This window comes from Atheta coriaria, unplaced genomic scaffold, assembly GCF_025399875.1.
Source record: "Atheta coriaria isolate IRGN ID8LTWV9N9 unplaced genomic scaffold, Caltech_Dcor_3.1 hic_scaffold_3_pilon, whole genome shotgun sequence".
Taxonomy (NCBI): Eukaryota; Metazoa; Arthropoda; class Insecta; order Coleoptera; family Staphylinidae; genus Dalotia; species Dalotia coriaria.
In genome coordinates this window covers 612,702-630,387 of record NW_027045445.1, presented here as the reverse complement: position 1 = coordinate 630,387, position 17,686 = coordinate 612,702, and the positions used below count along the sequence as shown (strand labels likewise).

The following is a 17,686-nucleotide window of genomic DNA, read 5'->3' as shown; positions in this document are numbered from 1 at the left end:
ATGGTCGCTGGGGTCGCTAGTGTCGTTGCAATTTTAACTTTATTAATTCTAGTTTTGCGTGTACATAAGTTGTTTCTTAAAAAATTATAAGAGTTAATATTGATAATTAATTGATGCATACAAGTTTAGATATTGCTTTGCTTTATAGTACATATTTGGGCGATATTAAGGACTTTAACATACAAGCTACAACTACTTTTGAGCTATGCAACCAGATAGACAGTTGTAACATGTCTAAACAAGTTCGAAATTTTTGAATCTCTAACCGAACCTAGAAATGTTCCATTCATACTTTCTCGCGCTAGTGTGGTGCTGTTTGTTTCCTTGATAAGTTCTTGATCAACATGGATGGAATAACATGCGTTACTTGTGGCGGTGCGGAGTTCTTCTTGTCTGCCGGTTTTTACTTTTGCTCGGAGTGCCAAACACAAGCAGCTGGTTTGCAAGAACAAGATTTCGAACAACCAGACGAAACGATTGTCGTGTCTACAGCCAAGAAAATTAAATCTTCCAGTTCGGACAAGACTCCCAAAGCTGATCAAATCACCAGCTGGGAGTGCTACAATTACATTCTCTTAGGATTGGTGAACGAATTGATCGAATTAGGTGCACACAAGAATCTCAAACCAATTGTGCAAACTATTTGGTTCACATATTTGAAAAAAATTGAAGTGATACACGTGAATGTGAATCAACCGCCCAATCTGCCTGCATTTAACCACAAGCATGATGCGAAAATCATTTTCGGACGCTGCCGTAAGAAGAAAACATATAAGAGGAAAAGAACGCTCAGCTGTTCATCAGCTGGAAGTGTTTCCAATTCAGAATCTACTGTATCCAGGAGGGAACAGAATAGATTGAAGGTATGTTTTTTACATTTTTATATTATTTTTAAATTATTTTGATATTTGTATTAACAGCTTATCCTACTAATTATAATTATACAATCATAATTGTATTGGGTCAATCAATAAAAATCAATTGAATTATAAATTTAAATATAGAATAGAATAATCTAATAAACTTTTGTTTTTCTTTTTAAGCGTTTGATGGCAAAAGCAATCTATGATAGCCAACAGAGCCAGCACTCGACTCAGAATTCCGAATCATCACTTTTAAATCACTCTCTTGGAAGTCTAAAAAGCAACACGTCTGATTCTCAAAAAGAAAACTTTCTCAACTTCAGTAGTTACGCTAAATCCGAGTTACAAAACCACATGACCAAGACGCATCTCCAGGAACACATCGAAGACGTTGATGTGGCGTTAAATTGCCACAATTTATCGTACCGAAACATTACTTGTTCCTACAAGAAGACTCCAACTGTCATGACACAGACGAAATTGTATGCCATTTTGTACTTGGCACTGCTTATCAACAAAGACGAAATTCATCTTGGCGACATGATACGATTCATGAATGAAGGTAGCCTCAGTTATAACTATTATCAACACTTTTTTCCTGAAGACATCGACTCACAAACCAGTTTTCTCAACTCGTTTAAAATTAGTAGAGTCTACAAACACGATACTTACCGTGCGGAAAGTGGCAAATTGGCGGCTTTTCTAGATTTGAACGACGACATTCCCATACCTAACATGGTGAATTTAATTAAGAGATATTGCAAGGAAATGAACTTGCCGAATGAGATATGTAGTGCTTGTTTAAATTTTCTTGCTTTCACACAGCCCAATATGAAAATTATAAATAATATCATTCCGAATTACGAAGGTAAGGCAATGTGTGTGATTATCTTCGTATTGAAACTTTTATTTGGCTTGGATGATGTCACTGAGTTGCATTTATCTTCATTTGCTGATAAAATCAACGAGGGCGAAGTACCACAAGATAACAAGCATGCTGATCGTGCTGAAATGTTTAGTTTTATGGATTGGTTGAAGACGATTTTATATCGACGACATGTACTATCAAAGCATCACTTTCCTACTGGGTTTGTTGACAAGGTCTTCTCAACACAAGTTTACATAGATTTTATTAATGCGTATTACCATAAGTATGACATACAAAGACAAGAAGATCACGATTACGATAACGTCGAAAAAGTAGTCGGTAAAGATGTGGATTTAAAACGCCAAACCTTGATTTTTACTCCATCTCTGACCCCGCTTTATGATAATCTCAAAGTGTTGTTAAATAGTGGTGAATTGAATAATTATCAGCGTGAAGTTGTACTTCGTAATTATGAGTACGCAACCATTCATCATCTGAAAGAGCCAAAGGAATATTTCACGCGTGACACGGAGATTATAAACAAAGGTGCTAATAATGATATAAAACTTTCACCGATTTTTGCTACGCAGAATATATACCTTAATGGAAGAAATACAATTAGTTGTAAAGTATCAAAAGGCAAAACGCACGTACCGAATGTGAATGCTGTTGAAGATGAACTGGACACGCAGTTGAGGTTGAACTTTTTCGATCGAATTTATGCGGATAACTTGGATGCGTCTTTGAATAGATCTTTTAATGAGTGTGGCTTGGCCGCTCAAGTATACAATAAGCATTATAGGCCTGACAGGCGTTATTGGTTGCGATTGGGCGTGAATATTTTCAACATGCGAATCGATGAGTTTGAAAAATTCTGGTGTGATTTTCCGTATCATTTTCGGTTGTTGGTAGGTGAATGCGCTAAAATTACTAGTCAGGGTGTAAAGGATTTAATGGTGGAATTTAATTACTTTGATTGTTATGTTTGTTATGAACATTTGTTTGACGAAGATGGAAAGATGAAGAAATCGAAGAGTGCAAAAAATAGTCATTTGAATGTTTCATTAATTAGGCTTGTTAAAATAGCGAAGCAACATTGGTGAGCAGCGTGAATACGAACCATATTTATTTCGTAATTATAAATTTTAAGGCATTGTGCGTTGATGTTTAATGTTACAATTGAGTTTTTCTCAAGTTTGCGATTTCAATTTTACTAATATTTAGAAAACAAAATTTAAAAAAAATATTTGTAATATTTGTAATGATCTCATAGGATTATTTCAGTCTTTTTCCTCACAACAGCATTTTGCGTTTCCGTCGTATGATATTAAGGTGGGTGACGCATAGTTTGCGATAACGTGCGCTCATTGCCGCTTAATGCTGCGCAGAGCTCAGCCAGAGCCTCGTGTGAAGTTGATCAGTTCACATCAACTGGAAATAAGTACACCGTAATGGATTTTATTAAGAAGATATTTTTGGCCTCATCTTTTGTGGACATTCGCAGTGGTCTCGTTTCGGACGGGGAAAACGGTGTGCATTGGGTTCAGAAATATAACGGACATGTGCCGGAGGATGCGGTGCGTGATGGTCGCACGCCTGATGGGGAATTTTGCTACATCGGACGTGTTTACATCGACTGGAGGACAGGGTACGTTATGGGTCAAGTAATTCCTTCGAGGAGGTGTCTGGTGGTTATAATTGATGGACAAGAACGCACATTTCCCAACTACGAGGTGATGGTGAGGAATTAGAAGATGGATTTTTGCATCCTACGTCCATTGAGTTTCTGAAAATGTACTTATGATTAAAAATTTATAGCTGTTTTTTGATGATAATTCTTTAATACATGTAACTGCATACAAATTTCTTGTTTGTTTAGACAGTACTACATTGTGCTATCTATCGTCCTTGACTGCGCTTGCTAATAGTTGCATCGGTCGTGCGCCTCGCTATGGTAAACACGTGTTTTATTTGTCTCTGAATCTTTGTTGCGATTTTTTTCATCGCGATTGAAACGCGTGATAATCGTCGGCCGTTAGTCAGATATCTTACAGTGACCGCGAATTCCTATTGGAGATATTGTTCATTTATTTAATCGCAACAAATTTACGTTTGCTTCCCGTGTGATAAGAATCTTTCTAACGAGTAATAAGTGAGCGTACAATTTACTTTCAACAATTTTTAAATTTACTTTCTCGTATGTGATTTCGATATCACACAAATGGAAATGAATTGATTCGTGTATATTTATTGTTTGTATACTCTCTGTTGTTTCCTGAAGTATCGTAGCTGTTACAGGCATTTTTCTTAAATATTAAGAAATTCGTGAAATGTGGGTTGCATATGCACAGAATTCAAATTCAACTATTTTTATGGTAGGGGGTCATCCCTTGGGAGAGCGAACTCCTTTTAAGGAGACTCCTTATATGGACTTGTAAAAATATTTCTAAGTGTCGATTCCCTCAGAGCCGCCAGGAAACGGAGTGAATATTTTTACAAGTTCTGTAAACTTTTAAACATACAATAAAAGTTGATACAACTCAACACATAGAGAACGTATTAAATACACGCGTATGATGGACTTCTGTAAGACTTAGTTTTACCACATAACCACGCGCATTTCAGCATGTACAAGGAAAATTAGATAATTCTATACGAAGAATGATGTACTGGGCGATGCTGAAAGAAAACAATTATATTAATATACAGAGTGCTACAAAAAGAAAACAACTGTGTTATAAGAGAAAATACAGGATGGAGTGCCCTTCCAAAAAACAAATTCAGTCCGTTGTTACAAAACGATACAACAAAATTCTAAAATATATTACTAACTACTGAAGGAAAAACACCTAAAAGCTATGACTGTTCAAGATTTTCATTGAATCCCAAAGAAATTAGGTATAAGGATAACAAGGTAATTGAAAAAGAAAATAAATACAAAGAATTTCAGGGAAAACACAACAAATTTCAACGCACTATAATTTATTAGTAAATTATCAAACATGGTTCTCATAACAAATTTAAAAGAAAAAGAAAAATCCAATCGCGAGGAATACACCGTGGAATACTGTGTTTGAATGACGTCGCATGGCATTTCATACCGCCTTGTGCTGCTCCGTAGGCAAATGCTTAGGCGGCTGCTCCGTCTAGTGCATTTTAATGCATTTACATAATGAATATGATGTACGGCTTGACCGTCCGTATATAATGTACCACGTTTTGGGTCCAAATGCCGTGGATAAACTGGCGTTTTATAGGTGGAAGTATTAAAACATATTTTTATGTAAGTTACAGTTTCGGTTTCGGCTGAAAAGCCAGTTTCGGTCGGACTCTACTTGTAAATTACAAGTTGTAATGTTTGTTGGGTTTGCAGTTCGGTGTATTACGATTAATTTCGACTTCTTCATTTACGGATAACACACGTGTTTACTATTTAATTATTAATTAACAATTAATTACATCGCTTCGGGCGTTTGAAAACTTGTAACAGACATGAATGTGTATTTGGGCGTGGGTATCCACTAGTGACTAGACGGATACATGAGTATTTTGTTGTTGGCGTATATTGGAATCGACTTTACTCGTCTAGTAAGTACATATTTTAAAAGGTTTAAATAATGTACGATTTGAATTCCTAAACTTTGACCATGTATGCCATTTGAAATAAAATTCAGGTAACGTAAAGTAAATCTATTTATACCTGGCATTACTGGCATGATTGGTTTTACGTAATTTATTTCCATAACATAATATAATTCCTTCAAAAACTTTACCGTATATTTAACATTATGTATTGTATATAGAGCAGTATTCGTCGTGAATACTACTAAGTACATATATTTGTTTATACTTTTTATTGCATTGAAGACTAGATTACGGTACTACGTATTATCCGGTCTATACCTGCTCGACCTTCACGATACTGGCCGTGAGGAGCGGCGAGAGGATAGTTTAGCGGACTGCTTGCAGTTTCGGGCCGATTATCAGCTGATACGGTGGCTGATCCGCGTCCTTCACTCGCGTGTCTGCAGATACATTTGTTTTTATTTCAATAGTTGTATATGTATATCATTATTTTTAATATCAATTAAAGAGTAGCCATTTCAAGGAGCGTTATAAAAGCATGGTGTGGAAAACGCCCAGTATCTCGTAAATTGTTTCACTTTTTACCGTTTTTATACCGTCATGTTAGAGCGGGAGACTTCCTTTTCCAGATGCATACCCATTCTACCTACCAACCTTCTTGGAAGTGTCCCAAAATGCCCTTCTAAAATGAACAATTTTAGGAAAATTTGAAAACATGGGATGAAAAACACTCTGTATCTAGTGAACTAATTGACTTGCTTAGAGTTTCTCCGCGCCAGAATAGAGTTAGAAAGTTCCTCTCAATATGTGTACTCTCCAACCTCTCAAATTTTCTAAAGTGCCTTAAAATTATCTTTAAAAATGAGCAATTTTAGGAAAATTTGAAAATATGGTGTGGAAAATACTCTGTATCTAATGAACTAATTGACTTTCTTAGAGTTTCTCCACGCCAGACTAGAGCTAGAGAGTTTTTGTATACGATGTATTCCCTCCATCCTTACAACTCTTCCGGAAGTGCCCTAAAATGCTCTTAAAAAATCAGCAATTTTAGGAAATTTTTAAAACATGGTATGGAAAGCACCCTGTATCTAATAAACTAATTGACTTTCTTAGAGTTTCTCCACGCCAGAATAAAGTTAGAGAGTTCCTCTACACCTACACGATGAATACTCTTTCAACCTTCCAGCCGTTTTGGAAGTTGCTAATATGCTCTTCAAAAATGAGCAATTTTAGGAAAATTTGAAAACATGGTGTGGAAAACACCTTGTAGCACGTGAACTAATTGATTTTTTTGAAGTTTCTTAACGTCATATTAAAGTTTGAGAGACCCTTTACACTATGCATACCCTTTTAACCCTATAAACCCCTTGGTGTTTAAAATCCCATTCGCATATCGCAATTTTTGTCCAATAAATTTAAATTTTTGGTCGAATAACAGGGTCGATCTTTTTTTAATAAATGAAATTTTTGTTATAATTTTTTCGGTTGAATTTTTTTGTTAAAATTTTATCGGTCGAATTTTTTAGTTAATTTTTTTCGGTCGTATTTTTTGTTAAATTTTTTTCTGTCGGATTTTTTAAATTTTTTTTTCGGTAGAGTTCTTCTGTTAAAATTTTTTCAGTCGAATTTTTTTGGTCGAATTTTTTTTGAAATTTTTTTCCGTTGAAAAACGGTCGAACTTTTTGGAAAATTTTTTTCTGTCGAATTTTTTTGTTAAATTTTTTTCGGTCGAAGAACAGGGTCGAATTTTTTGGCGTTTATGTCAAGAACAAAAAAAGGTCACAAAGGTCTACGATAAACGAATACATTTTTCTCTAAAATTGTAAATAGGGTCTAAACGTTTAATGTTACTAAAATAAACGATGTAGAATTAAATTATTTATCAGAATTCGATTAAGAATTTAATCAAAATTAATAGTTCCATGAATAGTTCTGCACTACCACACTGAAAGTATCAGTGTTTACAAACAAACAAGTTTTTTTTATTTCGTGCAGTTTTGTGCGGTCGCCACGCGGTTGGCGTGCGTACCACGTTAGTCTCATTTTTGTCGTCAGGTGATCTGGACGCACATTTTCTTTACAATATTTTGAGTTCCTTAATTTTTTGTCGCGTTATTACGTACTGTTTCTACATGCTTCTTCTGCGTTCGTTAAGCGCGGAATGTACATACGCAGAGGTAAAGCGTTGGCCGTCAGATACTCTTTTTGTATCATGCGCATATTTCATATTTATTTCGTATTTTATTTGGATATGTCAATCGCGCAAAACTTTATTTTGTATCAAGGTATGTTCTCGCATTTCTTCAGCCATATGCAAATCAAATACATTATTTAACCTCACAAATAATTTTTGTCACTGTTTCAATACCTACCGTTGATTTGCAATTCATATTCGACACATTTCGTTTTTGTTTAATGTACAAATTAAAATGATTAAAATTGTCGTCTACCGTCGCGTTCTTAATTCTTTGGCGGCTCTTTCCGGCAAAACCCACTACCCACCACTATTAGATACAATTTTTAATTCTGAAAATAAGAAAGGGAAATCTTTCGCCTTTTTTATGATGAAATCTTCTTTTCAGCTAGTGCAGCTTTTGAAATAATTGGAATTATTAAATTCTGTTTTAGGATTTTGAAAGTTTATTTAATTCTTAATTGATTATTTAAGTAATTATTTAATTTTTCTATCATTGACGGTTTAGGCTCTATGTGCAATTTTAATTTAAATAAAAAATTGATTTTACTTGCCCAAATGGCTTTAATCTACAATTGTGTTACATGTTTCCGATTTAGAATTTAATATACTTTCAAAAACCAGAAACAGGATTCAAAAATTCGAATTATAACAGAATCTGTATTTGTTGAAATAAAATATTTCGCCATAAAAAAGGCAAACAATTTCTCTTTTTTATGTCAACTGCAGTTTTCACTAAAATTTGCAAATAGGGCCTAAACGGCTAATCTTAGGAAAAAAAGTTTCGAAAATAATCGATGTAGAATTAAAAGAACTGTTTAAGTATTTACAGTGGAATCCCGGTAATCCGGACACAGCTTTATCCGGCACCTCTTGTAATCCGACATGGTCATATGCCATATGTTTGAACTTTGGAATTTGTAATTTGTCGGATTACAAGGTACTCTTTTGTAAAAAGTTTCGGCCTGTACGGGGTCTTAGGCAGTCCTCTATAATCCGACAAATTCGCTCATTCGACACTGCCCTGCAAAGTGATTACCGGGGATTCCACTGTATTATCCTAACATTGAACGTTTAAGGCCTATTTGCAATTTTAATTAAAAAAAAAGAAGGTATTTACACGCCAATATGGCTTTAATCTATAATTTTGTTACTGGTGTCCGATTCATAATTTAATCGAAATTAAATGTTCCATGCATTGTACGAGTACAATTCTTTTCATGTTCTGCATTACCACACTGAATGTATCATTGTTTACAAACAAACAAATTTTCTTATCTCGTGCAATTTTTGTGCGGTTGCCACGCGGTTCGCCTCGTGGTTGGCTTGCCTACCACGCACGTCAGTCTCATATTTGTCGTCGGTTGATCCGCACGCACATTATCTTCACATTAATTTGAGTTCCTTAATTTCTTCGCGTCATTACGTAATATTTCTAAATTCCATTGTGCACGAGTGATGTGCGGCGTTTGTTTACTGCGAATTGTTTATACGCTGAGGTAAAACGTCAGTGATGCTCCGTCGGCCGTCGGATACTCTTTATGTATGATACGCGTATTTAATCATTTCTACATTGTGCCTAATTAAGGTCCATACAATTTATTGGATAGGCCAAAAGCGCAAAAATTAATTATGCATCAAGGTATGTTCTCACATTTCTTAAGCCATTTCTGGTCTGTTTTTCACCCTCATAAACCAATTAAATCTTAACCAATCCTGTTCTAGCAGACCATATAACATGACCGATTTTCACAACTTTGAAATCTAAGAACAGTTCCTACTTATCTTCTCACAACTCGTCACGCTGCCGGAGGTGAATTTATTGTTTGTGTTTAACTATTTGTGTCTTGTGTTTCTTGTGTTTGTTACTATGCACAGCAATATTGCAAATGATAATTTGACCATAGCTATGTCCTCTATTCATAATAGTATTAGAGACTGTTTTTACAATAAAATAAAAAAACAAAAGCAGACAAAAATGACAGATTATTTAAAACAGTAAAAAATACTCTTGTATGTGTAATTATGTGCAATTTTGATTTTAATTTAATATATATGTATACATTTATATACATTTGTAATTACTATGTTTATATATTAAAGTACTTAGGTACATATTTACGTAAAAAAAGGTTTTTATTTCACAAAACGGTTTGTATGACGTCCGCTTATTATGACGTGTTTGTCAGTTCCCTTCGATGTCATTATAACCGGACTCTACTGTATTATGTTTCTCTCCTCGCACATACCACTTCTAGATATATAGGAGAAAACAGTTAATAACACATGTATTTTTTATTTTCTTTTTGTTTAACCCTGTAGGTATATAAATTTTCTTTAACGCCCAGTAAAAAATGAGCAATCTTTATTGTTGTCGGGTGATTTTCTTTATGAATTGAAATTTTTTTAATGATAACACCTTGTATGTTAAATTTCCTTTATGTTCAGTATACCGTAATAACTCCAAATGGACGCGTGCCGTCGGATGCGTCTTCGGTTTCGCTCCAGACTTTGTTTTTCCATGTCAATCATCGATTTAATAGCGTGAATTTTTTATAGCTCGCATTTTCTTTCGATGTCATTATGCTCCAATCGCGGAGACGTATTTTAATGCACAATTTAAATTTCTTCCCGCGTGTGTACATGACTTGCCGTCGGCCGACACATTTTGCCTTGTTTGTTGCGTATCTGGAGAACCCGTCGCAAAGAAATTTTAGGATCGCAATAAAATTCATATTGATGTTTTATTTTTCTACCACTCTAGCTTTCCTATCTTTTATTTTTTTTAATTTTAAATTTTCTTATTGTAACACCCTGTATATTTGTTTCCTCTTTCAATCACGTAGAAAATGGACTATTTGCTCATTTCTCTTTCCCGGTAGTACTTTACGAAATGCTACTTGCTCGCATGTGCGCGGCTATGCAGGTCGTAAGTCCTGTTTCAATATGGCAGCATGTATTTTGTAGACTTGTAAAATCTAAACTTGTATTCTATTGTTAATAAAGAAATAGTAAGATATATTGACTTCTTTGATTTGTGTGTACCCCTTCTATCAATTTATGAGTATTTCCCTCTCTCAGGGCATGATCCCCACTATAAAAATTGTTAAGGTACCCTGTATGATTTGTGTACCCCTTCTCTCTTTTCAGGTACAGGTCAGAACTTGTAAGAATATTTTTAAGTGTCCCCTCTCTTGAGGCGACTTAAAAATTAGAAATATTTTTACAAGTCCTTAAAAGGATGTCCTTATAAGGAGTTCCCTCTCTCTGGGGATGATCCCCCACCATAAAAATTGTTGATATGCCTGATAATTTCGGGGATGAAGCGCAGAGACATCGTAGCTGTAGGATGGGCCGGAAGCAATGGACGGATCGAAGCAGTGGGCAGTGGGCGACCTGTCTTATAACGACACTTGCCAAAAAATTTAAAAATCTCATCCACCCCTGTTCTCCTTATTCTATCTTCTCTTCTCTTCTCTTCTCTACTACTCCTTTGTCTTCTTCTATTTCTCTGTTCCCCGTTTCTCTACTTACTTCCTTTGCTTCTCATATTGCCTTCACTTGTATTGCAATTTCTCTTATATTTCATTTGAGTTTACATATGCAACCCAAATTACACCTGTTATTTTTATATTTGGGAAAAATGCCTTCCATACCTGAGATTCGATCCGTGTCTACAAGCATGCTGGCAGGTGCACGTACCCACTCGACCACCGAGTGTTTTTATTATTGATATTTGATTCATCTATTTATGTTTCTACTTCATTCAACTTTTTAAAAACAACAACACGACTCAGCTATGTTGCACTCGCAGCATGACTTAAGACGTCAATACTGAAAACGACAAATAGGATACCATAAAGGAATAAAGTAAAGTGTCTGCTCTCTTGAGTCGACTTAAAACTTAGAAATATTTGAACAAGGCCTTATAAGGATTGTCCCTATAAGGAGTTCCCTCTTTCTGGGGATGAAGCGAAGTAGCTGTAGAATGGGCCGGGAGCAATGGATGAATTGAAGCAGAACACGCCGCCAAAAAATTTAAAAATCCGAGCCACTCCCGTGTTCACTGAAATCATTAGTTGTGCGCTGCAGTGGGCTGTTACTACTAAATGCCCCTGATCGTCAATCGATTTAAGTAATGCTACATAATATCAAGAATCGGGAGTAAGTGTTACCACGTTTGATTAATGAACAAAACACGTGCGCACTCGCAACTGCGCTCAACCGACTAAACTGAACTAAGCAAGACAGATTGATAACCGACCCGCAGTTGGAGGGGCATTTTGCTATATGCATACGACAGAAATGCGATTACAAATATTTAATCGCAAATTATTGTTAAACCTAAAAGTTGTGTATAAAAGTGACGTACGCACCGCAACTCAAATGAATTAAAACCAAATTGATGGAACGTCATCTGACCGTAGCGGAACAAAACAAAATAGATAGCTGACACTAGCACGATCTGGGTGTGACGGAACAAAACATTAAAGATAGCCAGCGTCATCAAGTTTTGAAACTTTGAAAATATCCAGAAGTCTGCATTACGTCTGTTAATATTTAACATTAAATCCACTTTCCATTAACGAAAATTATTTACGAAAATTATAAACTAATTCAATACTTCTGATGAAAAAATCGTTGTCTTAGGACATTTCGCTTGCCCGTTAGACATCTAAAACTACCAAAAATCAGTACAACGAGGCACAAAAATTATCTTTTTGTAGGTTTCCCGTGTGCTAATTACACAAATTATGAATGTAAATGATATACAAATTTAATACTTACAATCTGATGAAAGAATCGTTGTCCTAGGACATTTCGCTTGCCCGTTAGACATCTAAAACTACCAAAAATCAGTACAACGAGGCACAAAAATTATCTTTTGTAGGTTTCCCGTGTGCTAATTACACAAATTATGAATGTAAATGATATACAAATTTAATACTTACAATCTGATGAAAGAATCGTTGTCCTAGGACATTTCGCTTGCCCGTTAGACATCTAAAACTACCAAAATCAGTACAACGAGGCACAAAATTATCTTTTGTAGGTTTCCCGTGTGCTAATTACACAAATTATGAATGTAAATGATATACAAATTTAATACTTACAATCTGATGAAAGAATCGTTGTCCTAGGACATTTCGCTTGCCCGTTAGACATCTAAAACTACCAAAAATCAGTACATCGAAGCACAAAAATGATCTTTTTGTAGGTTTCCCGTGTGCTAATTACACAAATTATGAATGTAAATGATATACAAATTTAATACTTACAATCTGATGAAAGAATCGTTGTCCTAGGACATTTCGCTTGCCCGTTAGACATCTAAAACTACCAAAATCAGTACAACGAGGCACAAAAATTATCTTTTGTAGGTTTCCCGTGTGCTAATTACACAAATTATGAATGTAAATGATATACAAATTTAATACTTACAATCTGATGAAAGAATTGTTGTCCTAGGACATTTCGCTTGCCCGTTAGACATCTAAAACTACCAAAAATCAGTACAACGAGGCACAAAAATTATCTTTTTGTAGGTTTCCCGTGTGCTAATTACACAAATTATGAATGTAAATGATATACAAATTTAATACTTACAATCTGATGAAAGAATCGTTGTCCTAGGACATTTCGCTTGCCCGTTAGACATCTAAAACTACCAAAAATCAGTACAACGAGGCACAAAAATTATCTTTTTGTAGGTTTCCCGTGTGCTAATTACACAAATTATGAATGTAAATGATATACAAATTTAATACTTACAATCTGATGAAAGAATCGTTGTCCTAGGACATTTCGCTTGCCCGTTAGACATCTAAAACTACCAAAAATCAGTACATCGAAGCACAAAAATGATCTTTTTGTAGGTTTCCCGTGTGCTAATTACACAAATTATGAATGTAAATGATATACAAATTTAATACTTACAATCTGATGAAAGAATCGTTGTCCTAGGACATTTCGCTTGCCCGTTAGACATCTAAAACTACCAAAAATCAGTACAACGAGGCACAAAAATTATCTTTTTGTAGGTTTCCCGTGTGCTAATTACACAAATTATGAATGTAAATGATATACAAATTTAATACTTACAATCTGATGAAAGAATTGTTGTCCTAGGACATTTCGCTTGCCCGTTAGACATCTAAAACTACCAAAATCAGTACAACGAGGCACAAAAATTATCTTTTGTAGGTTTCCCGTGTGCTAATTACACAAATTATGAATGTAAATGATATACAAATTTAATACTTACAATCTGATGAAAGAATCGTTGTCCTAGGACATTTCGCTTGCCCGTTAGACATCTAAAACTACCAAAAATCAGTACATCGAAGCACAAAATGATCTTTTGTAGGTTTCCCGTGTGCTAATTACACAAATTATGAATGTAAATGATATACAAATTTAATACTTACAATCTGATGAAAGAATCGTTGTCCTAGGACATTTCGCTTGCCCGTTAGACATCTAAAACTACCAAAAATCAGTACAACGAGGCACAAAAATTATCTTTTTGTAGGTTTCCCGTGTGCTAATTACACAAATTATGAATGTAAATGATATACAAATTTAATACTTACAATCTGATGAAAGAATCGTTGTCCTAGGACATTTCGCTTGCCCGTTAGACATCTAAAACTACCAAAAATCAGTACATCGAAGCACAAAAATGATCTTTTTGTAGGTTTCCCGTGTGCTAATTACACAAATTATGAATGTAAATGATATACAAATTTAATACTTACAATCTGATGAAAGAATCGTTGTCCTAGGACATTTCGCTTGCCCGTTAGACATCTAAAACTACCAAAATCAGTACAACGAGGCACAAAAATTATCTTTTGTAGGTTTCCGTGTGCTAATTACACAAATTATGAATGTAAATGATATACAAATTTAATACTTACAATCTGATGAAAGAATTGTTGTCCTAGGACATTTCGCTTGCCCGTTAGACATCTAAAACTACCAAAAATCAGTACAACGAGGCACAAAATTATCTTTTGTAGGTTTCCCGTGTGCTAATTACACAAATTATGAATGTAAATGATATACAAATTTAATACTTACAATCTGATGAAAGAATCGTTGTCCTAGGACATTTCGCTTGCCCGTTAGACATCTAAAACTACCAAAAATCAGTACATCGAAGCACAAAAATGATCTTTTTGTAGGTTTCCCGTGTGCTAATTACACAAATTGTGAATGTAAATGATACACAAATTTAATACTTACAATCTGATGAAAGAATCGTTGTCCTAGGACATTTCGCTTGCCCGTTAGACATCTAAAACTACCAAAAATCAGTACAACGAGGCACAAAAATTATCTTTTTGTAGGTTTCCCGTGTGCTAATTACACAAATTATGAATGTAAATGATATACAAATTTAATACTTACAATCTGATGAAAGAATCGTTGTCCTAGGACATTTCGCTTGCCCGTTAGACATCTAAAACTACCAAAAATCAGTACAACGAGGCACAAAAATTATCTTTTGTAGGTTTCCCGTGTGCTAATTACACAAATTATGAATGTAAATGATATACAAATTTAATACTTACAATCTGATGAAATCGAAGCACAAAAATGATCTTTTTGTAGGTTTCCCGTGTGCTAATTACACAAATTGTGAATGTAAATGATACACAAATTTAATACTTACAATCTGATGAAAGAATCATTGTCCTAGGACATTTTGTTCGCCCGCTGGATACCTGAAACTACCAAAAATCAGTACATCGAAGCACAAAAATGATCTTTTTGTAGGTTTCCCGTGTGCTAATTACACAAATTATGAATGTAAATGATATACAAATTTAATACTTACAATCTGATGAAAGAATCGTTGCCCTAGGACATATCGGTCGGCCGGTAGACACCTAAAACTACCAAAAATCGGTACATCGAAGCATAAAAATTATCGTTTTGCAGGTTTCCCGTGTGCTAATCATACAAAATATAATCAAATCAAGAATTATGAAATTATATTATAAAAAATTTATCGACGGACTATTCGAATTCGTTTCAATTAAAATTGTGTTCCTTAAGATGCCTTCGAGAACGTTAACAGTTATAAATAGTAATTCTACTTAGATAATATAAAGGACTTAAAGAAAAAAATGTGGATGATCTATACTAAAAAATTTCACCCTTTAAGTAAAAAAATGCACCATCAAATTTTCGAATTTGCCCATGTGGTAGACACAACTTCTGCAATAAACTAATACAACCCCATGGAGAATTTAATTTGACAATTCTAGAGAAGTCCCCTTCTTCTCGACTTAAAGCTACACAACTACCAAATACTAGAGACCGACCGAAATTTTGGTTTCGGCCAGTTTCGGCCAAGAAATCTAGTTTCGGTTTTGGCCAAAAATTGGTTGAAACTTTCCCCACTGAAACTCAGTGTTCATGAATTTTATTATACAGTAGAATCTTGATAACTCGAATGTCAAGGGAAACCAAAAAAAATTCGAGATAGCAAGTTTTCGACTTAACAAGAATTTCGAGATATGAAGAGGTAACTCATCAAATTTCGACATAAAAAGGCACAATTTCATAGAACATTTATTACGACAAATTACATTAGGTAACATAAAATGAGAGTCAAGTACATAATTATAATGAATGAACTTACACTGTATGTTTTAAATAATTGATAAAAATCTGTGATCTTCGTTTGATTCAAGCCATTTACAGATTTTTTATCAATTATTTTTTCTAGTTCATATAGTGAACCGAATATATGATAGGTACTCGATATCATTACATCTTTCAATGTAAGTTCGTAGTGTATCAATTGCTGTATTGTACTCATGTTGTTGCTTGTTAACAGCCAAACAAAAATGTACTGACTGAGCCAAGTAACCAAAAGTGACCAAAAATGAAGAAACATAACATCTGTGTTTCTTAGAAATTAGAAAGTTTATTGAATGAATTCATTCCTTGCACGTGTGCAAAACAAAAACAATAGATAAGAGGCCCCGAGCCCCGAACATTCCTTTTTGATTTTATTGCCACGAGTTTTAAGCTCCGGGAATCCCGAGTTTTGAGCTCCGGGAATCTCGAGTAAGAAATCATAAAATTTTATGAACTTCGACTTACTGAGGTAGTATTTGCAGTTCGAGTTACTGAGTATTAAAATGTACGAGTAATGCCTCACAGGGAAATAACTTATTGTTCGAGTTACTGGGTCTAAAAAATTCGAGTTAGTGCGTCGTTCGGGGTTCAGCGGAAGGGAATAGCATATCTTTTCGAGTTACTGAGGATTACGACTTAACAAGGTTCGAGTTATCAAGATTCTACTGTAGTTTAATTTTGAAGTGACATACGAAAGAGATTTGAGGGAATCACCAACCAAACATATTTATGTTCTGAAAATTCACAAAACCAAATATTTTCAATCTATCATTAATTTCTTCACTTTACTGCTTAATATGGTTGTAAATAATTTTATTGCACCATAGAAACATAAATTAAATATGTTTATCTAAGTTACAGTTTCGGTTTCGGCTGAGAAACCAGTTTCGGTCGGACTCTAGTCCGCACATGATTTCGGTACTTAATTGTTCAGAGAGATGCTATTTACTAAGTGCAAAAGGTTGGTCTAATGCTGAAAAACATAAGTCCTTTATGGAAAGAAGTCTCAGTGTAACAACTTCAGAACACAGGTACCTACTCCAAGACACAATCAGAATGTCAATTTATGGCAAGTTTACAATCGCATGGCCCAAGCGCGCAGCGCAAAATATATATTAAATAGATCTTCTATATATATAAAAAAAGTCGTGTTGGTTAACTCCTTTATAACTAAAGAACGGCTAATACAATTTAGCTAAAAATTGGTGGAGAGATAGCTTAGGGCCAGGAGAAGGTAATAGGATACTTTTTGAAGTGAAAAGTTTTCAAAAAGGCACTAAACGACACTAAAAAGAGACAAACATATTTGCGTATATGGATTATCTTGCCGGAGAATAAGAGAACGCAAATACAAAGTTTTCTATTATCCTCCTCTTTGTGCGATGCTTCGTAGCATAGACGTGTGTATGTGTGTACGTGTGGGTTGAAATTGAACGGTTGATGTTTTTGTTTGGAGAAGGTTACTAGGATACTTTTTGAAGTGAAAACTTTTTTAGAGAACACTAAACGACACTAAAAGGA

At 34.7% G+C, this 17,686-nt stretch overlaps 1 protein-coding gene across 1 annotated transcript; it reads left to right on the top strand.

The window, feature by feature from the left end:
• The first annotated feature begins 213 nt into the window (after window positions 1–213).
• On the top strand, window positions 214–3,178 carry TAF1B (TATA box-binding protein-associated factor RNA polymerase I subunit B). The gene is made up of 2 exons (XM_065300061.1): window positions 214–863; window positions 1,044–3,178. Exons 1-2 carry the CDS (start codon window positions 345–347, stop codon window positions 2,832–2,834), a joined length of 2,310 nt encoding a protein of 769 aa, XP_065156133.1. The 5' UTR covers window positions 214–344; the 3' UTR covers window positions 2,835–3,178.
• The last annotated feature ends 14,508 nt before the right edge of the window (window positions 3,179–17,686 follow it).

Coding starts and splice junctions, on each gene's coding strand:
- TAF1B (XM_065300061.1), top strand. CDS start 345: ATGGATGGAATAACATGCGTTACTTGTGGCGGTGCGGAGTTCTTCTTG. Junction 864..1,043: donor GGGAACAGAATAGATTGAAG/GTATGTTTTTTA, acceptor TTTCTTTTTAAG/CGTTTGATGGCAAAAGCAAT.